Raw genomic sequence first — 23,529 nt, 5'->3', positions numbered from 1 at the left:
GCTACCAATAGATGTGTCAGGGGTCTGGTATATGGCTATTGTTTTTGGAAGTGAAATTGGAAAAGTGAAAAGGCTTGATTTTACTTCAGATTTAGCTGTCTCATAGGATGTAAGAGAGATTGAGCATGGTTCAAACTGATGAACCATCCTTGTGAGGTAGCAGAGTGTGTTGGAAGAGTTTATGGTCTCTGTTTTTCTCTATCAGTTGTCTAAATAGAGCCCATACAATTATTATTCTTTCTTTTACACTATCTTTTAGACACTGTTCTGAACAAAATTGTAAGTTAACTTTCCTTAACAATGTAGAAAAGTACAACTGTTTACATTTGAAGAAAGTAGACTCTTCTGATACCTAATTTTTCTTAGATTTTGACATGTTTGGAGATTGTAGTAAATGACTTTTTAACTGAGAGAGAGATTAGAGTTTCTTTTCCAAATGTGATGTTAAAAATTAAATAGCCAGGCTGCAAAATGTGTTTGCTTTTGTTTATTTTATTTAAAGCCTATAATAATTATTTTTCTCCCCTTCAGACAGCATGTTTTCGAGAAGAGAGAGATGTATTAGTGAATGGAGATAACCAGTGGATCACAACGTTACATTATGCATTCCAGGATGAAAACTATTTAGTGAGTGTTGCACTTACGTATATATGAATAGAAATTCAGATTCTTAGTTGTGGTATGAGAGACAAGCATAGTTCATTAATTGTGTATTCTGAACCTTTTGAGCACCTACAAGTTTGTGCATAAGATAATGAAGGATGGAGGGTGGTCAGACAACTTTTGCTGTTGCTATCTCAGGAATGTAATTTTGTTTTCTAAACTGTTTTGCATTTATTGATAAGTTTCTGCATTTATTGATGAACCTGGATCTATCTGCACCTTCTTTTATAATTTGCCCCTCTAGTTTAATTGGATTAATAAAAGTGTGTTTACTGACATAAGCTTTCTATTTATGTGATTAACATTACTGATTGGAGCTTTACAGATAAAATATGGAATTGTCCAATTTTTGAAATAACAATTCATTTTGATTGGTCTTTGCTTTTTTGAAGATTTAAAACCACTAAGATGTAATAGAGCAAATGTTCTTCCAACACGGAAGAATGCCACTAAGTCTTAATAAGTAAGATTTGGAAGCTGTAGATGAAAGTATCTCTTTAATAGTCAATGTTACTTATTTTTCAAGTATTTTGACAGACTTGCAAAAAAAAAGGTAATATGAAAAAACATGTTGATTTTCTGTGAAATCTTTCTCACTGAAAATATGTTTTCATTGTGTTATTGAAGTTCTGGTAATACTTATGCCCTAAAGGTAAACAACTGTACATCGATAGATTTTGTTTATTTGGTTTTTATTGCTTTGTGCTTTTGAATCTGTATCGTTAGTAAGTTCTAATGTTTTCTTGAAAATCTAACATGCAGTCATAATTTTTTTATTTATTACAATAAAAGAAGTGCTATGCACAGAATCATTGGCGAATTGTAAATTTTTTTGGCCACTATATTCCTTTATGTTCTGTCAGTTCACATGCTTTTGGAGATCCATGGATTTTGATGGAGTTTATATAGAAACAGGGCTCTGCATTTATGAGCCTAACTGTTGTCCTCAAATCCTCCCAACCTGTTTCATTCTTCATTAATTTGGACAGTAAATAAGATATCATGTTTTATGTAATTTTGATTTTACTATCAACAGTATTACAAAGAAAATATTATATATTCAGCAGCAGCCTGCTAGAATGTGTTGTAGTCTTGCAGGTTTTCCGATTTTTACTAAGCACCGAGCGGCTTCTGTTCTTTATCTCCTAATGAATCTTCTGTCTGCTAATAGGAGATAGCCTTGCAGCTTTTTGGAGAAAATCTCAGTAACGTTGTTTTTCATCATCTTAGTGCAAGTGTTATTACTATTTCTCAATATGCTTTTTGTTAAAAGAAAATTAAAAAAAAAAACACGTCCTACCAGGTGCCGGAGGAACAGAAGCGGAAGGCATAGCTTTCTGCCAGGTGGTCAACCATGTCTGTGCCTCCTCACTGCCACACACCTGACAAAATGCTGTTTAATGCATTGCCGTTGGCTGGGGAGGCCATCAGGGCTGCGGCCCATGCCTGCTGGTGAGCAGAGCAGGCTGCTCAGTGACAGAGTGCACTCTCCTTGCATGAAAAGCTGCGCAAGCTACCCTAACTGTATTTGTGGCCCTGGTCACTGGCATTCCCCAGGGATGGGTTATATGCAGCTTCCTGCCATTTTGAACTGTCAGCACCATCAGTTGTCTTTGCCCGACTGCCATTGGGCCCTCTTGTGAGACTGTTTGCCTGCTGGCCCGCACCTACACAAATACAACACGTGATGCACGGCCTGAGAGTGTTGGGAATCAGAAACCCCCTCAGATGCTCCCTGGGACCTCGCAAGCCTCATGCTCTTCTCAGCCAGGGAGGTGACTGCTGCTCCTGCTGCCATCACGCGGTTACTAGTGATGGCTTCCTGTGGCTGGCTGCCATTTTGAACTGGCCATGCAGTCAACTCACTCCACTCAACTCTCACCAGGCCCTCTTGAGAGAATGATCTTACTTTAGTTTGTTATATTTTTCTTTTCTCATTTACTTTTCCAGCTGCTGTTCCACAATTAAAATGAAAAAAAAAACCCTCATTGTGAGTTCCTATGTTCCTTTCCAGTCATTTTGACCATGCTGTAAAGGAAGTGGGGGTTCATTCTGTCATAATACAGTGAAGCAAAGAAAGATTGTGAGCTCTTTTAAGTCTTTGCATCTGATCCAATGGCAGACATGCTTCATTATATGCTTCATTAATAAAGCAGAAATCAAAGTGTTTTCTTCCATGATAACAGTTAGAGAAGGTGACGTCTTCCATCATATATTGGCAGATCCTGTATTGTGTGCAGTGTCATCAGTATCTGGAATTATGCTATAAGCCGCTGGAATTCTCTCACTTTTTGCTTTAATCTATGAGTAGTCTAAAAAATTTTACTTTCCAAAATCATTTATATAATAGGAAAAGAAGATGGTAAGTAAAAGGGAAGGGGAAGCCTGGAATATTATATTTCCTAAATGAGATCCTTAATTAACACAGATTATGATAGTTCTGTGCTTTAATCCTGTATGCCTTTTGCATTTAGTTGAAGGATACTGTTTTTAAAAGGGCATTTTGAGTATCTAGATATAACTGTGTTTGATGATGGGACAGTGGATGAAGCTGATAATGTTTTGTCATGAGGCTGACTATGTTTGGATATATATAAATAAGAAAAATACTCAAGTAGGTTAAATATTTAAATGAGGTTAAAACAGCTACTCTTTTCGGAACATCTGAGCATCTCAGCATTTGTACTGCCCATGATAATTTTTGCAATAAATTATTTTTTATGTTTCAATTAGTTTTTAAGTCTTAAATTCACGCAGTATGTTTTTCTTCCCATTTGTTTTCTCATCGTTCCCACTCCGTAGTACCTGGTTATGGATTACTATGTTGGAGGAGACCTGCTTACATTGCTCAGCAAGTTTGAGGACAGACTACCTGAAGATATGGCTCGTTTCTATTTGGCTGAAATGGTGATAGCTATTGATTCTGTTCATCAGCTGCATTATGTCCACAGGTAAGCAATTTGAGCTCCAGATTCCTGTTGGAATTAGGGAGAGTTACTTGGAATGATAATTCCCATTAAAAAGTTAAAGCTAACAAAGTTAACAAGTATTTGCCATGATAATAAGCATAGTAGAACATACCTGCCTTCATCTTGTGGCTGTTGAGAATTGTTGATAACCTTGTACCATGGGATCAAAGACATGGATGAGGACGTTTATGAATATCCAAATGTGTTTGCTGAATCTTATGCATTGGCACGTGTTAGAGTAAATGATCCATCATTTATAACAGCAAAACTAGAAACCTCTTCCTGAAACATGACCATCTTTGAACAGGTTTATTTAAGGGTCAGGTTCTGTTTCTTAGTTAAATTGGTTCAATCTATAAAAAAGTTGAAAACACACCATTGTGTGTTCTGCTGTGAATTCCCCACCCCTCCTCTCCCCCCCCCCATTTTCTTTTGGACTTGATCAAATTATCTTTAAAACAAAGCGATAACATTTTTCTAAATAGGTACTTAAATTGTGGTACTTTATATTTACATTGGTATGTAAGAACATAATGTATATTGTTAAAAGGGAAATGTTATGTCATTTGTGTCCAACATATTTGGAGGCCATAATTGCTTTTTCCATAAAGCTAGCATCATCTTTTCTTTAGAGTGTCATCTCTGCAGAATTCCGTGGTAGTTCTTGTGTGCAGAGCAAAGATTACCTTATAAGAGGCTGAAATTTTAAATATACTCTGAATAAATTTATTTTGTTCTGGCAGAAACCAGTAGAATAACTCACAATTATTTAAGCTGGTTTATTAACCTGGCAGAATGAACTCTTTTGATATGTCCATTCATTCTCCTTAATCAGAGTCTGTACTGGCCATTCCTTCTTTTCCTGTTCTTATTTGTCTGATTGGTGTTAGAAGTTTTTTTTTGGTGTGTGTGTGTTTTGTTTGTTTGTTTTTGTCCAAAAGATGTATTGCAATTGGCTTTGGTTTGTTACCGAGTTGTGTTTTCTTTCCTTTGAGATTGTGGCTTTTCATGAAAGAGCTATAATTAGAATGCTTTCGTATGGGATGGTGCTAAACTGCAAATTGCTCTGCTGGAATATTTTGAAGTCTGCTAGTTTTGTTGAAGAACTGTTGACCTGATAAAGAGTTCTTTGTGATAATGCCTTGTGGAAAAGCCTAAGCAGAATATTTTCCCTTGTGGTTTTCTTGAATCTTGAACATTTCAAATGTATATTTCTGAGAAACTGTTTGTTCATTTAGGACCTAACGTGAAAGGCTTTTGTATTCAGTTTTATTTTGCATCTAGCTTATAAAATGTGTTTGTGGGTGACTGTCAAGATACTGTCTCTTCTGTTACCAGGTGAAGTGTACCCCGTGTACTACATACGTAGACTGCTATATTTTGTACATATGGTAGATATGATATTTCCATCCTCAAATAGTTAATATCCTCAAGACAAAATAGGTGTTGGTGTAAAGTTCTGATAGAATATTAAGGAGCATTGTGGTTCGAAACAACATGCTATTATGCCTGCATATTTATTATTATTGAATGTTTCACAAAAAAGTCCCTATGAGTTCTGAGTCCTTTGTTGTTTGATTTGCAGCTTTGCTAGTGAGGCTCCCATATTTATAAACCAAATTATACATGCCCCTTCAGCACTTGGCACAGGCAGTTGGCGTATTTCATCGTTAATACTGTTGTAATACAATGCCTGTTTAAAAGGGAATGTTTTGCAAAGATAAAAAAAATGTAAAATGGATTTGAGAATATGTTAGATGATCAGCCATTGATATGTGACCCATTGCACTATTAGTAGGATGTTTGCAACTGTTAAAGCAAGTGAAAGGACAAGAAAACTCATCTAAATTCCACTAACGCTGTTGTAGTGAAAGTTTGGGTGTGGTGGCCACATCCTTTTTGGGAGCCTGTTGCACACAGAGAAGGACATAGGAGAAGTAGAAGGAAATTACTATTAAAAACAATGGATAATGGTAGTGATAATTGTAATGAATAGTCAATATACATCAGGATTTGAGCTGAATAGTAGGTAATGAACTAGAAAGCATTTTTCTTTCAAGTGTGTTTGTTTGTTTGTTTCCTTTCATACAATGAGAGAAGCTGTTTTGCTTTCTTTAGTGCTCCAGTTCTTTCAGGATAGATTTCTCACATTAGCCATACACTATTGTACTTTGATAGTTTTCCTTTTCTCTGAATGCTTTTACAGCTTTAAAAAAATGTATTTCTGCTTAAGCAGTGTGCAACCTCTTACTCTTTTCAGTTGTTAAACTCTTCTTTGTTTCAGGTTGTTTTGTTTGGGAGTGATACTGAATGCAGTGGTAGTTGGTGTGCAGACTGCTCTGATGTCACATGCTGCAAGATACTTTTCTTTCCTAAAACATGCTGACCAAACCTCAAATGCAAGCAACCTCAGCATTAGTAAACAAAATTGCTTCAAGTGTGTTTCAGGTTTTGGAGTTCTAAATTTGAATGCCATTTCTACACTAACACTGTGGGATTATGCGATGAATTGACAGTGGGAAGGAGATGAAGATCTAGGTATTAGTGGAATTGCACAGAAAAATTGTTTTTGAAGCTGTCTCCTGATACCTAATGAACCAAGGGGAAAAGTAGCTAGCTGAAAATAACATCAACACTAGTGTTTTAAGGATATTCTTTTTTTTTATCTGCTTTTAAAATAATTAGTTTAAATAAATCATAATGTTTTTGAGATAGTCATTTGTAACATGAAACACTGATAATTATTAATTTCTGATCAATTAATTTATGTGAAGAGATCATGTAGTATTTTACTTCGTGGTTAAACGATGGCTTAGAATGTTAATAAAACAGCATTTTTTTTTAAATGTATCTCTTAGCTTTTCCTATTGTGATAAATTCACCAGTATTGACATTGCCATAGGACATTGACAGCTCCAAGACTAGTTGTAGAAAGTAACCGCATCCAAGTATATGTGCAGGTGTTCACAACGAGATGGAAAGTACTTAAGTGTAGCTTTCACAAATGCAGGACTTCCTTGGGAGTTTCTTAGGTTTATAACTACCCCTGATACCTTAAATAACTAATCTGAAATAATGAAATCATGCCTGCTTGTAGGCCAAGGTTAGATATTATCTTGTGCTAGTTTTCTGCAAATTGTAGTGTCATACAAGGTAATACGTTACTTTTATTTGGAATCAACATCAATTTGTCTTTTATTTTTGTAGCACCATATTTTGATTTTCAGCTGAAAAAAAAACCCACAAACTCTATATGCAGTAATACTAATTTCAGCTTCAAGGCTTTGTTGTTACTAGGAATGCTTAATTCCTTATGGTATATGTTAAAAGTTTATATTTGCATGTGCTATCAAATATCCAGATGAATGCTGAAGTAAAACTCTCTCAGTTAGGTAATTACACTTATTTAGGCATTTTGTCTTATTTCAAACATGGAAATTTTTTTTTTCCTACAATGGAGATTTTTTTAAAACTCACTTCTTATTTGAATGGCAAGGCAGGTTTTCTTTCTGTTTTATATAAAGTGGAAATCAAGGTGGTAAATGCTTATTCTTTCCAAAATCTTTTTAAGTAGAAAAGACTTTAGAAGGCCTGGCTGCTACTGGAAGAAATTTTCTAGTTTTTTAGTTGTTACTGTCTTTTAGTGTGGAGTATTTTAGCATCCTAAGTCACCAGAAATTTATTTTTCTTTCCTTTTCATTTTTTTTTATATCAACTTCTGAAATATGTCAGGCTTCACTGGAACATTGGAGTTCTTAAAATGTAGAGCAACTGAATTCTCTGTGGAAGTGACATCCTTTCTGAAAAACACTGAACGTAAGGGGATAAATGCACTAGAGGGGTAAAAGTACTGTCTATTCCCTATCAAGCCAGCCTTTGTTTTACTTCTAACAAGTTACTGTTTGTCCTCACTAAAAATCATCTTAGGGACATCCTTGAAATATTAAATATAGTTAAGCAGCTGAAATCCAGGATTTTTTGGGGGATGCATTTCATGTTCAACTGTAAGTTTCAGTGCCAGCATATCCATTTTTGAGTTGCTGAATGAGTGGTTTTCTGTGTTTTGGGTGTATCCCATCTTTCCTGATCATTAATTTGCTGAAGTGGAAAATGTGGAGCTGGAAAGCACATCTATGGAGTCAGCTGCATTGTGCATTTGGTCTGAGTTGAGTTGGCACGGTGATGTGCCAAGCATTTGGGCCTTGGTAAAGTGAACACTAATTGTGGGTTTGAAAGAAAACACCAACGTATTTTAAGTGTTTACCAAACTTTGGAACAGACATAATGTCAAACACACCCATGAAGATGTCCTTACAAAGTGCTGAGAATGAAGGAAACGAAGCTAGAAAAATAAGGAAAAAATAACATCAGAGTATTTTGATAGTCTACTTAAGACGTCTTGCTTTGAATTTTTGCAGTTCAGTTTTGGATAGAAAACTGCGGGACAGAAAGTTATTTTATTAAGTATTCAGTAAGCTCATGCTCCTTTGCAAGGTATTTGTTTACAGAGGCAGGAGACCTCCATGAGTCTAGGCTGTTTCCTCTTCATTTCTTCACCGAGGAGGGGCTGGAAACAAAGGCCATCTTCACAGACTCTGGGCTTTCATTTTGCCCCATAACCCCCTAAAAACCCCATAGTACCTCTTCAGGGTGGCACCCAATCTGTGGTGAGGACTGTGAGGCTAATGTTATTTGACTAGAATTTGTTCGTAGGACTTCTTGAGGAGACTATGATGAACTAGAAGTATTTGAAATAAAAGACCTGTGTGTATGAAAAGAGCTAGTGGATCAGACTGAATGTGCTATCGTGCAGAGGTTAAACAGTTTCTTAGTTTTGTGCCTAGTGGGGTTGTTAATTTAAGTGAAATCTGTGTAATGGATGCATGAGCTAGTGTAGGCCCACATTCTGTGTTACTTGAGCAGAAGTAATTTAGAAACCATGCCTTAAGTGATAGTAACCTTGAGTGGTCCTTTCAGCAGAGGCACTTCTACAAACCTTCAGCCTTTTTTCTCCCATTGTTCCATTCTCCCCAGGATCCAAGCTCCAAAAATCCCTTCTGCTCTGCTGAGACAAAGGGCTGTGGGGCTATGCAGCATACTGAGTGAGGACATCAGTCCAAGTTAGAAATAATTTTGCATCGTAATCTAGGTCAATCCTCCAGTATGATTGATAGAGAATAGAAGGGAATCATTTTAATCTGGACTTGCCAGTAAAGTCTGTGATAACACTGACTCTTTTTTCTGCACAACCAATGAGTGCTACTCATTGATATCGATAGATAGATAGATAGATATCGAAGATTCGTTGAACTGTATGATTAAAAAAAAAAAAAAAAACACGGGAAGATCTTGGAGCTAGAGTGTCTTAAAGGAAGGACCCATGACGATCCTGGAGCTAGAGTATCTTAAAGGTAGTTATTTTAAATATACATAGCCGCAGAACCTCCAGAAATAAAACCTTTGCCTTCTATCTGTGATATTTACCTGCTAAGGAAGGACATTCTTGATTATTATCAGTTGAGGAAGGCCAGTAATGCAAGGAGCTTATCCCTCTTTTTTTTTTTTTTCTATGAGTGCCCATTGGTCTTTTAGCTTGACAGTTATGCCTTCATTAGAGCAAAAGACTCATAGGAAAAGCAGAAATGTTTAGATGAAGATTTTTTTTTTTAATGTAGATTGGTATATCTTCAGGTTGCAGTTGCTTCAAAAGCAGATAGATGTGAGCATTCTGTCAGATGGTATGTAATCCCATTTAGGTCGGAGCTGGATGTGGTTGTCCTAAAACAGAAGCGTATAAAATCCTGTTAAAAGTGAAAATGAGAGAGATGGACACAAAATAAAGTTGGATTGAAAATGGTCCTTTTTAACTTTGCGCCTTAATGGGAAAATTCTTAAAGCCAAATTTCTTCCACTGAATTACTCCATATTAAAAAAAAAAAAAAAAACAAAAAAAAAACAAAAAATTGCCTTCCAAGTAATATTGTTTATAGCAAGGCTCAGTGATTACCAAAAGCAATGGATCTTCCCAAGAGATACTACTTACTACCTTTAGCATAAAAATTCATTTGACTTCTGTGGTATTTGCAGAAGAAAACTGTCTGCATTAGAATTAATATAGCTCTGATTTGAGGTCTGTTTCAGTGTCTTATGAAGTTGGAGGTGTTTTCAGAATTTGATAAACTTCTTTTGAAGACAAAGATTCCTGTTGGTAAGCTGTACATGCAGAGAGAGAGAGAGAAAAGCTTTAATTTTACACTCATTATGTTCTGAGTATTTCTGACCTAGAAATATTTTCTACACCTACGTGCTTTAATATCCAGAATCAACAGTAGAAAAGTAGGACAAAAACATTTTTCTTGATTCTGAATTTTTAGTCCTGGTGACTGTGGTTTGGAGGGTGTAGTTAGTTCATTGCTTGGTGACTTAGGATATAGAGTTGGTGACTAATACTGTCAATAATTTTGTCCTTGCTTAGAAAGTTAAGAATGATGCAGGCAGCAATGAAGATGGCAGTTGTGTGATGGAGTCTTTATTATTCTCAAGTCTTTTGTTTTATTAGAAGTAGACTAACTGCCTCATCTTTTGTATTCTACAAACTTTCTATTTAGTTTTTTTGTCTCTTTGTCTCTTTTTGTGAGCACAGTATTTATTTCATACTATCTCCCTTCATAGTGTCTTGAATTTTCATTTACTAATACTCTATGCGGTACCCTTCTTTACCTTTTCTTCTTAGCAAATGAAAATATCCTTGCATGAAGTCTGATTCCTGAAATAGCATTTAAGGAAGAATTGGTCCAAATAACCGTATGTACATTGATGCTGTTCTACAGTAAGTGTTTCCCTGATGTTACATTCTCAGAAGAGCTGTTCTTTTGTTAGAAGATTCTACCCCAAGTTCCTCTGCAATAATGACAAACTATTACTAGCTTTTAACTTCTTACTTGAGGAAAAAATAGGTCACTTGAGATCCTGCAAATTAGAACACTGTTTACAAAGCAAACGCTTGAGTGTGGTCACGCTTCGTTCAGTTGTGGAAGGCTTCATGGCTGGGGTTAGGGAAGCAAGAACTTGTGGAGTTTTATCTGAAAAGTTGTATAAAAATCTTTATTGACTCAGGTGCTGTGATATTTATGCTGTTCAGGTTTTCTTTATTAGCTCTTGGGGGATATCCTCAACATTTCCACACTCAGTAGGAAATAGTGGTATTACTGCCATTGTAACTCAGTAATTTTCAATAAATAAATTTTTTAGATGAGTACTTCCAGAAAGGCTTCTAGGTTTGGGGATTGCAATAAACAAGGAAAAATAAGAAATCCATATGTGCTTTATTACAAACACTGGTAATAAAGGGAAAGTGTTGGAAAATAGAAAAATTGGAAAAGATAATGTTTCTTTATTTAAACATGGGTCTAATTCTAAAAAGTTTAATAGTGATTTAAAAGAACTAACTTTCTGTATCTCAAACACTTCTTGGTTTTTGGTCTGTTTCATAGTATTGGAGCTGGAGGTAGGTTTGGGCAACTGAATGAAGTTTCTTGTAAGTTAAAATTTTCCTGACTTATTTCGCAGATAGCAATTTTTGAAGCAGTGTTCCATACAAATTTTGTATGGTCATTCTTAAAGTTGTTGTTCACTCTGAGTCATCTGATAGCTTTCATCTTTCTGAAACTTTAATTACAAAGCCACATATAATATGAATATGAATAATACTCCACATGGTATATTAGAAAAAACTGTGTTCTATCTGTACTACTTTACTCTCTCTGCTAGAATACTTCTCCCAGTGGAACCACCACAGTTTTGTCACACTGAAAGGATACAGGTACAATATAATTATCTGATGTATCCAGTGCCCTCTCCTCTGTCACTTAAAACTGATAAGCTCTTAGCGTATAGGTGAGGTTTTTGCTGTCACCCTCAACATGCAGATATTTACCTTTTACACTGTTAAATTTCATCCAATTTCTATTATTATAGTCCTCAGTTTAGCCATTTCTGTACTCCTGATATTCCAGTCTTCCCTGCACTTACTGCTGCTTTCCAGCTCCACATTACCTGCAGATTTAATTGGCATGCACTTGTTTTGGTGCCAAGGTTTTTAAAGAAAATGTTGAATCAGTTTCAAAATGGACCCTGGAGGATTTCCACTAATAATCTTGCTTCAGCTCAATTTTATTTATTTTTTCAGCACTACCTATTGTTATCTCTTTTTAACTCATTTCCTTACCAATACCTTTACTAGTTCTGACATTTTTTCTATCAGTAGCACTATTTCTCATGTGAAAAAAAATATATATAACAACACTTTCATATGTGATTCTGTGTCAATTCCTAACACTGTGATAAAAAATAATCTGCTCCTGATGTGTTGAATGTGCAAAGTAATTTAGATTTTGCTCCCAGATTGTATGGTCTAACATGGTATTCATCAAAATCATTCTAAACATTTCACATTATATTTGAGGAAGTGAAAGCAATATAACTTTAAAATAGGCTATATATTTTCTGCCTGATTATTTGCAATAGATCCTAATAGCATTCTCTTTTGCTATTCACTTGCATTGCAAAGCTGGATTTTGTTTTCAAGAATATGAAAACCAAATTGGTGTTAAAAATTAAATAAAAATGCATTATTTAGAGTGATGGGTATTGTCGAATGTACTCAAAAAATGTTGAAAAATTGCAAGTCTCGCATAAACATTCATTCAGTCTTTGCTTATTTTGTTTCTTTAAACCATAGTTACGGGAAAATGCTTGCCTGGGATTCTGTATTACTATTGTCATGATTGCTTTTGACAGTCAAATGCTCAGGAGAGTTGTGAATGCTGAAATGTAAAACATCATGATTCACATTTGAATATCATAAGTTGGATTAACTTGTCTCCTATCATCAGAAAATCAGAAGGATTCTGGAGATGTCAAGGGCAAGAAACACATGATTTGTTTACTGTAATAGCTAACTTCAAGCTCCATCCCTTCTCTCAGATTTAATTTCAGTTAAGGAAAAATTACTTAGAATAAACAGCAATTAACATGAGTGTGATACACTAACAAAAAAAAAAAAGAACAAAAAAAATCACAAAAATGAATTGTGTGTTTCTAACAATTATTATGCCAGCTTAATTAAAAACTCAGACATGAACAAATGTGGAAGTGGCTCACTGCAGTTTCCCTGGGGAAATAAAAGTTAGTTATTCTAGTTGTGTGCTCTTCTGTCATTTTCCTGCTTCTTCTGCACCCAAAAACGTGTTCCATAATTTTAAAATGAGTTAGTAACTTCTGTAATATGTTAATCAATCTTACTGATTTGACTACTTATATGTGTTTCTATTATTTTTCTACTATTCTGTCTGCCAAAACTGTGCCTGTCTCAATACATTCATGTCTTTTTTCTTCCCAGTTTGCACTAATGGAATGTGCATATCTTAAAGTAGCATGATGAAGCTAACTTAAAATCTCCAACATTGGTACTTTTGGGAGAACATTGTGGGGAAAAAAAAAAACGACAACAAAAAAAAACATTCTCATCCTAAATCCAAAACACAGCACCATGTCAGCTAGTAGGAAGACAATCAACTCAATCCCAGACAAAGCCATGCCAGTACAACATTCAAATAGCATCAGTAATAATATTATTGAGATTTGTAATTACATTTGCGTAATATATTAAACAGAAGAACTCTGAATACCTTATCTCTGCTGTGTGCTATCGTGCAGAAGGTCAGAGCTGGTCCCTTTGGTAGGCTTTATTGAAAAGCTTAAAAGCTGACCATAGAACAAGAAACTGAAAAATTGGGTCTAGCTAAGAGGAAAAATATGATAAGCTCAAACAGAACTGGTAAATTCTTGTTCTTAACTGACCATAAGGTCAGTATAGCATGCTTTATAAAAAATGCCAATAATAGATTGTTGTCTTTTATCATTACAATTTTACTCAGTCTTGTAGAAACATAGAATCATCTATGTTGGAAGAGACCTTCAAGATCGTGAAGTCCAACTGTCAGCATGACCTGCCGAGTTCCATCACTAAACCGTCTCCCTTAGTGCCATGTCCACACCTCTCTTCTATACCTCCAGGGGTGGGGACTCCTCCGCTTCCTTGGGCAGCCCATTCCAATACCTGACTACCCTCTCTGTGAAGAAATTCTTCCTAATGTCCGATCTAACCCTCCCCGGCACAATTTGAGACCATTTCCCTGCGTCCTTTCACTTGTCAACTGAGAAAAGAGATTTGCACCCTCCTTGCTGCAACCTCCTTTCGGGTTGTTGTAGAGACCAGTGAGGTCTCGTCTTGTCTCACCTCTCCTCCTCTTCCCTCCTGTTTGGGTTTGGTTTGGTTTAGTTTGTTGATTTGTTTTTGTAAAATTCAAATCTAGCTGCTGCTTTCTGAACCATGATTTCATATCCATGACTATGTATTCATTTCATTCAAATCTCAGTGTGGATTTTTTATTTATTATATTGAAGAAATTAAGTGTCAGGCATTTACTACTACACTATAGTAGGACTACTGCATGTCCTACTACTATGTAGGCTGTATACTCTTCAGCTCCAGACGCACAAGAAGAAAGAAGATAATTTAGGTAGACATTTTAGGCAACGTTTTCATCTATTAGAGGAATCAAATATCCAGTTGTTTATATTTTTTGTAACAGATCATCTGAAGTTGAGTTCTAAAATTTCAATATTTAAACAGCGTCCTTTGCTTTCCAATGTATTTTTTTTTAAAATCAGTGAAAACAAACAAAAAAAGAGAGCATTAGGCATGTAGGTAACTTTGCAAACTTTTGCAGAAGTATTGTTTTCTCTGAATATTTTGGTAATGATGTTGATAATGTTGAGAACTGTGGAAAAACTATTTCTGTTGTTAAAATAGACACCCTGCTGGAAGCTGTGTGGCTGGTGATGACTTGAGAAAAGCCCTTCCTGGTTAGAGCTGAGGCACAGGCACCAATTAGGAATGATCTTTGACTCCATGCTTTTGAAAGTAAGGAAAGTCTTACAGGATGTTTAGTTTGTAATTATTAAAATTTGTTGTTTTATACTCACACTTGTACCTGAAGCAGATCAGACACATCACATATGTCCAGGGAAGGCTTTTGATTAGCTCTGCTTATGTGCAGTTTTAATAAGTTTAAGTTCTGAACTGCTGTTCCCTGTTCTAAAGAATTTGTGCTTCAATTTGTTTTCCAGAGAGAGGAAAGCAATGCCTGAGTCTCAGCCAGAGGAGAATGATTAATACAGACATTAATCAAGTCACATAAGTTCAAATATCAATCCACTCTATAAAAAACAAATGTCAAAACTAGCTAAACGTACTTGTGTATTTCAGAACTTGCATTAACTTTCTGTAACATTACATATAAACAAGGACTTACTGTCGTTCTCCTTGCTAGCCCATAGGTGCACAGTAGAAAACTAACTCCACTTAAAAGACAAGCAACAATGAGATTAACTCTAGGTTAAGTGACTGAAAATAGCAACTTTGATCCTCAAGTGACTAGCTATTTAAGTGGAGGAGGATATGAGACGGTAAACAAGCATTAGAGTGAGGGAAGCAAAAAGGGATTGAAAATCTAAGTGACTTCTGAGAGTTGTGGTGGTGTGGTTTTTTGGTAGTTTTGAATATTCCTGAATAGCTTTTTGTTTGAAGTTGATATTCTCTGACTTCCTTTTAAAAATATGAATTCGACCACAGCTTTCATTTAGTAGCAACAGTTCTTTATTCGAATGTCTTTAATACAACACTTGTAATTTAGGTGTATCAAATCAATAACGTTTTAATCTAATAATGAAAAGAAAAGCAACTGTGCTATGAAGTGCATAGTTTCCTACTATATTTTCTCACTGTAACTTCTGAATATGTATTCTGTTGATCTACAGATGATGGACCTTGAGTCAATTTCCATAGTTTTCACTGAGCTGCAGGCTTCTGATTTTCCTTGGTGCTCCAGCAGATGTGATACAATCTTTTATCATCTCACCGTTCAGCTGTCTGCACAGGATGCTTCTTTTCAGCATTTTCAAGTCTTCAGAATTATTCTGTCAAACGTCTTACTTTGGCAGTTAGTGGCTTTTATGACATTGAATATGAAAAAGCACAGCAGAAAAAATATTAAATTGTTATTAAAATAATGTTGTCAACGATCAGGGTAGGAATTTAAAACACATCTCTCCAATGGGTCACAGGCTCTCATTTACTGTTTTATGCCCTCTCTCCATTCTGCTTCCATATGTGTTTGTTCTGTACAGCAAAGAAAAATTAGGGAATTGGTCTTTCTAAGGGAGGAAAAAAAGCCCAGTTTATTTAATGGTGAAACTTGGGGTGCAGATACACTGAGTGGTAGTGGCATAATGGAAGGAACGTTCTGGGAGGGGACACAACTGACCCAGGGTGGGAGTTGCTTGAGACAACAGAAAGTGTATCCCATTTTGCTTGATCTACCCTCGTCAGATTAAATCAATGCTTCAGTCTCTTACAAAAGAGATCGAAAAGAAGTGCAAGAAGCAGACAGGGTAGAACAGTCCATGAGTGTGAGGAGTTCAAGTGAAATCCAAATTATATAGGCCAGAAATCTGTTACTTTGAATGCAATTTTATTGACAAAACGAAAGCACCTATACTGTCTCAAAATAGCAAAATAAGAGAAAAAAATCAAAAAGTGGTAAGTCTGTTTTTCAGACTGGCACAGAAGACTCCTAGGGAGTGAGTCTTCTATTCTTACCTCAGGATCCCCCTGGAAAAAAAAAGTGCACGCTTTTCTAATTGAATTAGCTCTGCATAGCTGAAAAGCTTGTGTCAAATAACAGTGTAAAAAGTACTCTGTGTCACCTGTCAGGGTAGGACTTTTGAGTTAAAAGATTCGTTACCAGCCTCTTAGTTACTCAGTTTTGGGGAAGGCTGGTGGTGTGGGTGAGAATGATGTTTGAGGCATAGGTGCTGTGATGCAGTGCAGGAGGTGTTCTAGCAGCAAAGCGCTGTGTTCCCAGCCAGGGTCCTCAAACTGAACAGCTCCACATGTTCTCTCTTCTTCATACTGTCTCCAGCAGGGCTTGGATTTAGTCTTTATCAACAACATTGCTCAGTTTGAATTAGCAGCTATTCGAGTGGTTGACATGGAATGAATAGTAGCATGAAATGATCTGAATTTCCAGTGAAAGACATTTTTTTCTTCTTCCTTCTCTTGCTTCTTCCTTCTCTTGCACACAACGTGTAAGCATGCATTCACACGTGCTCTTTACTCTCTTTCTCTGTACTTAAAAATAAGTCACTTTACATTTCTTGTATTTAACTGCAGTATGTTTTGTTGTTTTTAACAATTTGTAAGTAGAATTCCTCAAACATTGCATTTTTTTGCAGATAACCAGAAGGTAATAAATATAGTGCCATACTTGCAATACAGTAAAGAACGTAGAAGTTGTGGGAGAGCAATAGGAATTATTATTTCGGGAGTAGTAGGTTCTTTGCTCTCCACTGTTCTACTTTTTACTTGCTCGCTCTGAAGGAATCTTCTTTCCTGTTAGCACTTAACCTATATACTGTTAATTTAGGGCACGGTTAAGTAGAAGACGTACTTGGAAAAGCCATGTTTTGTCTTTTATTTTTTTGTGGCTTTTCCTCTCACCCCCCTTTTTTTCTAGGTAGCTATCTTGAACAACACTGACTTCTGTTGAGAAAGAGGAATCGTGGGTATCTATGTAACTACTGAGTAAATCTGTATTGGATGAAGAAAGAGGAAAACAAAAGGTCTGTGCAGCACATTCAAATAGTTGCATAGTAGTGTTGTTTTCTGAAACATTCTTCTTTCTGCTAGGCAGTCTTTCAAAAAATAATGTGAAATCTAAAGCCATAGTGGCCTGGGGTAAGAACAGTAAAGTATATAGGATATAACTGCTTCTTCACGTACTTCTAACAGCAATGGCAAATGTTTGATTTATATATTTGTTCTCTCAGGATGGCATTGGTTTTCTTCTCATTGTAAAACATTTATTTATTTATTTAGCATCCAGGGTTTATTTTGCATAACTCAAGAATAAGAAATGGTTACTCCCCTTTAATATATTTTTATAGCTTCAATGCAATTTTTATTGCTGATCAAGTAAATGGAGGGAAGAGGGATCAGATCAACCTTATATTAAAGCTGTATATCCTTCCTTTGGGAAAATGAAAGGCATTCAGTGATCTCAAAACTCATTTCTGTACAGACCTCTCTTTACCTCATTTTCCATAATTCTTGATGTATTTATACCTGTGTGTTTATTCCTGGACGATAGAAAAGGTTTTGGTTTTCTGTGGGAGGCAGTATGGACCCAGCAGGTATTTTGTTTCTTCTCAGTTCCAGAAATTTTCTAGTGATTTGCAGCTAGCAGCTTGCTTCAGCTCAGGGTTCTTACAGATATCCCTGATAATTAAAAACAAAAACAAAACCACCACATATTTGTTGATACAGATACATATTTATAAAGATATATATTAAAAATTGTTATATTATCCTAACAGCTTTTGAGTGAGATTTCTTCAGTGAATTACTTTCTTAGGATCATCAGTGCATTTTTAAAAATATATGAAAAATGTTTTTTGACTGTCATTGTCGAAAACAATAACGTCCTGAGTTTAGGTTGTCTGGTTTGTTCTTAGAATTATTTAGTGTGATCGGATGATTCAGAGATGAAGTGTGTTTGTACTGAAATGCAGAGAGCAAAGATCATGGATCCAAAATGAGAATCAAAAGGAAAGAAAACATCTATCTGCCTAGAAATATGTATCAACATATTATAGCATAGGTAGTAATTTACAGTATAACAGCTGGGGATATTCTGGATTCCTCTGCAGCCTCTCCTTTCAGGATGTCTTTGACAGATGGCACTCACAGATGGACATAACATTCTTAAGGAGCTTACTTCTTCTACTCCTTTACCCTCCAGTAACTCATGATACTATTAGAAATCTAAAAGCTTTGACATGAATTAGCCTTACTTAGCAGACTTTAATTTTTTAATCTTTAGAATATGCTGCTTGGCTGTGGTTGTGGAGTTCTTAATCTGTTTACTTACGTTCTTAGAAGCCAAAATGGAATTCCAATAAAGTGAAGATGGCAAAATGTGGAAAAAACAGAGTCTTTTTCAGATATTTTTAGATTGTAATTTTATTTTTATTCCTACATTTTGGAGGAAAAGTGTAGAATGATACAAAAGGATATGGTTCAGCAACTCAGAAATAGCTCTGTCAACTGAAGCTCACAGAATCCAAGCGAGCTGCTTAGTATTCCATTGCAATTACACTGAAATCTTAAGTGAATAAACCTTAGTATTTTAATTTTGGTGGTCAATGAAAATTCTTTCTATCCATTCATGCAAAGCAGCTTGTTTTTACTAGGTATGTTTAAGTATCCACCTAATAGACTGTCACCAAAAGAGCAAACTGTGTTAAATATTATTGAATACGCTTGGTGTGATAGTTATTTCTCTGTTAAATGGCCGGTGTTGTACCTCAATATCCATGCAGCTTTGGACTCAAACATGAAGGGCATCGTTCTCTCAAGTGTTGACTCAAATGGTCCTCTTCTCTGATGAATGTCACTGGTGTGCAGTTTCTGTTGAGGAATGTGAAACTATTAGCAGAATGATTAGATCCAAAAAAAGCATTGTGACAGCTGGGCAGATTAGAGATGCAAAAATACTGAGTGCCTTCAGCTAGGTACTCCACTGCTCGTGTTAGTAGTTTATTAGAAAACTGGAAGAACAACAGTTAGAGATGGAGAAATAAAACCTTTGTTTGTTTTGTTTTCTAAATGCTGTGTAAATTAAAGGTTTCCAATTTTTCCTTTGCAAGTAATGTGTAGCCCACTGTGGCAAAACTTCTGGCTCACAGCCCATTTTAAACAGCTTTTTTCTTCAGGGCCCCGCAACTGTAGGCAGCATGGTAGATGCCAGTCTTCTCTCTCTGATCACTTTTTTTCCCAGAGGTCCCTCGATTTCAAGTTATTGTTGCATTTTCAGCGTAGGCAAAGTTGTTTCGTTACACAAAGGTATAATTTAAACACCCACTTTGCAACCTTCTGCTGGGAAGTGGGTTCTGCAGAACCATCCATAAGCGAACAAACCTGACTTAAATCCTTTTCTTATTAAATATATTTATGTACTCTGTTCTGTTGCCTGTCTATTCCTAAGCTTATTTTTAATAATAATAAATATTACACACATAGTTACAGAAAAAAATTATAGACAGTTTAACTAAGGAGTGCATTATTTTGGGTGAGAAATGTAGGCCATGCGCTTGAATACAAGGTTCAGATAAGTAGTCCAGGCCAGAATAGTGCCTAGTTTGCATTTTCAACAAACTCCACCTATTTTATTACTTCACTCTAAGTTTTACATTGCTGCTGTTGTTTTTTTTAAAACAAACAAACAAAAACCAAAGAGCTTTTCTTGTTTTCCGTTGCTCATTAAGTTGACTCAGTGAGTCTCAGTAGGGTTAACTGTTTAGCCAGGTTAAGGACAGAGTCATCCATTAAGAAAAACAAGAGATATTGGGGGAAGCTGTGGCTGTACCTGGCACGGCTGATGCCAGAGACTAACCATGTGATGATGCTATGTTTCACCAAAATAAAGCAGCTAGCTGATCCGTTAACACTGTCTGGTACTAAGTGTCGAGGCTTCCTGAAATGCCTGTGTTAAATAAAGACTCTTGTTTTGGGGTAACAGAGCAATCCTGCTGGTGGTTACTTCTGAGATGCAAAGAAGAGACCTGGGAGCTCTGCCCTGCTGCAGCTGCAGACTCCTGAGCTAAAGCCATGTGTATGGGGAGATGAGTCCCCTAGGGTACAATCCTTATGCAGAGAAAGTATGTGCAAAAGAGCAGTGGTATGGAAGGCAACTCGTTAGGTATTATCTAATGGCTTGAGGCCAATCTTGCCAGCATTTATCTTCACAGTGTCATCAGTGTCAAAGACCGACCTTGGTTGCTGAGTGTTTTGCAATAAGAAGGGGCTTTGTGTTTGTTAGGCTTTGGAGCAGGAAAAGGAAGTTTTTCATTTGAACTACTTTTATAAGCTTGTCTACTATTAAATGTTAAGACATGATCAAAACAATTTGTCTTTTTTACCTGTCATATCCTTGCAGAGTTTAGAGAGAGAGAGGGAGAGAGGCTTTGCCAATATTTGTTTTATGAACTGGAATCTCCAGTGCAAAAATGCTCAAGTTACTAAAACTGAGGCTAAAGATGCTAAAACTGAGGCTAGAGTGTCTCGAGCCACTAGAACTGGGAAGTATATGTCCTGCTACAGTTGAATATTTAGCATCTTGGTGATTTAAAAAAAAATAAGTCCTGTTTTTTCTTCCATGTTTTGTTTGCACATCTTTCAAAACTCCTGTGCTTGTGCCTGAAATTTCCTGCATCCTGAAAGATCCTCAGAAAAAGCTATTTTAAACTATTAGAATTCCCTGAAAATTACAGTGCAGAGCTCTCGTGTTTTTATGCATGAGTTATTACTTAACAGCACTATTATTTACAAGATCAGTGAATTAAACATTCAATTCTGTATGTGTGACCAATTCTGTGTTTTAGCCCCAACATGTTTTTTGATCTACCACACAACTTTTAGGGAAGTTTCTTAGCTTCTATATTCTCCCTCTACTGCAAAATCACAGTCTGTTTTCCTTTTCTGTTCTTTCTTTTTGTTCCAGTTCCAATGTTTGGTAGTCAGGCTATTTCATTTAATTTCTATATTTTTTTATTTGGAGTTCGGTCAGTTTCAGAATGCATTGGATATCAGAGTTTCTGTTGGGCCGTTGATTGTCTGCCATAAGGAATTGGCATTTTGCTAATGCCTATGACTCTTACATTTTTGTTTCATAGATGTTTAAAATAACATCTGTAAATCAGCATTGTAAGGTACTAAATTTATAGATTGAAAAATTTTAAATGTTTCTAAAAACTTTTTTTTTAATTTAAAATGTTTCTAAAATGACCTACCATCTTTCTTGCTTTAGTTTATAAAACTGACAAGACAATAGAAATAATAGTTAGACATGCAGGTGACTTTGCCCTGACATCTCCTCAAAATACTTGACTAGGGTGCCTAACTGAATGTGAGAGTTTTCTCCCTGGGTATCTGGTTCTGATAGCTGCTTAGCATTTTTGATGATAGTAACCACGGGAAGCATGTAGCTGCCAAGTACTAATCAAAAAGAATATTTCAAATTACTTTTTTTTCTGAGAAGAAGAAAAACAGTTTGATACAGGCAGCTTTTCAAAATAATTATCCATATTTTAGAGCTGTTATCATTTTTGAGATATCCATTATTTTAAAGCAAATGCATACATATAAAGGTCACAGGGAGATATTTTTCCTAGGTTAAAAATGTTAGAACATTATAATGCTATGTGGTGGAGCATATATTTATAAGCCAGTAACTCCACTCAGTTCAAGCATTTAGGAATGAGTATCAGTGCCTGAACAAACTCAAGATGTATATTTGTTGGCTGATGTACTCATTCCCTGTTGTTTGTTATTATTTCCTTTATTAGCATTTGAAATTCATAAAGGGTATTGGATACAATAAGGTATATACTGAATAAACACAGTAAAGTAAATACTGCATCCAGAAGACTTGTCTGCGTGGCAGAACTTCGAGCAATGTAGAACTGTAGAGAAAACTGTAGAGAAAAGGCCTGGGAGGTTACTTTGAGAGGTCAGTCTAATACTTTTCCTCTGCTGCAAGGCAAGATCAAACTGTAGCAAAATATCTTGGCCGATATTAGCCTAACCAGTTCTTAAAAAAAAAATACAGTGATGGATTTGGTGAAATTTCCCTAATCAATTTGTTACAGTGTGGTATTTTCGTTATTATGAAAGCGTTTTCTAATGTCTAATTTAAGGATCTTTCATTGGAATACTACTTGTGTTGCCCAACTCAGTGTGGATAAGAGTTTGCCTTCTTTTTGTATGTTACACTTCAAGTCTGTGGTGCAAATTCTTTGTAGTAAAAGAGGAAAGTAATAACTTGTGTCCACTAAAAGTAAGGTAATTTCTCTCAATATGGTTTAAAGATTAATAAGTATTCTTTGTCAGAAAACGTAGTCTGAAACTAAGTAATTTTGGGTTCAGTACCTGATTCTGTCTGTGATGGTTCGTGAAACCATGAATTGCTGAAGTAAGCATACTTGTACAGTTTCTTTCCATGTGTTCTCAAGTTTTTTTGTTAGTGCATCTAGTACATGTAACTTTGATTTCTACATTGTCTATCATTTAGTTTTGTAATATTACTAAGAATAAATGTTGGTTAGGGTGTGTAGCAGTATAAATATAAAACTGCACCCACTGATCGGTAAGTATGGCTGCATATCAGATCTAAACTTTTATCATACTGGTTTAGTTCAGCTGTCCTAGTAATTGATGGGAGTCTGTCCACTGACTTTAATGAGATTGAGATGAATCATCTCCTGCTGAGAGTAGTGAGATTCTTTTAGCAGAGGTAAATTACTGGATGTTCCTGGAACAACACACACATAATTACTTATTATCAAAACTTAATGAGAAAACAATGGAGTTTTACAGTATTAAGACACTGTTTAAGAAAAAAAAAACCTGAACCACGTCATTGCAAGTTCAAAATAAGATTGTTTATAGCATTTCTTCTTCTTTTTTCATGTACTTTCTTTGCTTATCAAGACTTAAATCTTAAAGTGTTTAATCTGACTATTCCTATAGTTTTCAAGGCTATGTGCATGGCTACTACGTCTTTTTAAATTCCAAGGTTTGGTTTGTCAGCTTTACAGGAAGCAGGTTTAGTTTACTATAAAAAACATGATACAACTCTTTGAGTGCTATGTAAACAATAAGGTTGCGATCAAAATTATTTACATTATTTTGAATTCAATAGAAATAATCACATTC

The 23,529-nt window shown here is 35.7% G+C and overlaps 1 protein-coding gene across 5 annotated transcripts in view; it reads left to right on the top strand.

Annotated features, from left to right (window-relative positions):
- CDC42BPA (CDC42 binding protein kinase alpha) overlaps positions 1 to 23,529 on the top strand; it is a 162,086-nt gene that overhangs the window by 54,775 nt on the left and 83,782 nt on the right. For all 5 annotated transcript variants that reach the window (XM_083831229.1, XM_083831227.1, XM_083831230.1 and 2 more), the window contains exons 5-6: positions 532 to 627; positions 3,466 to 3,614. In XM_083831229.1, coding sequence (XP_083687355.1) covers positions 532 to 627; positions 3,466 to 3,614 — 245 coding nt within the window. The remainder of the gene's footprint in view (positions 1 to 531; positions 628 to 3,465; positions 3,615 to 23,529) is intronic.

The sequence above is a fragment of the Anser anser genome (genome assembly GCF_964211835.1).
Source record: "Anser anser genome assembly, chromosome: 3".
In the NCBI taxonomy this organism is placed as follows: Eukaryota; Metazoa; Chordata; class Aves; order Anseriformes; family Anatidae; genus Anser; species Anser anser.
The sequence above is the reverse complement of the archived record's forward strand: the minus strand, read 5'-3'. Positions and strand labels throughout refer to the sequence as shown.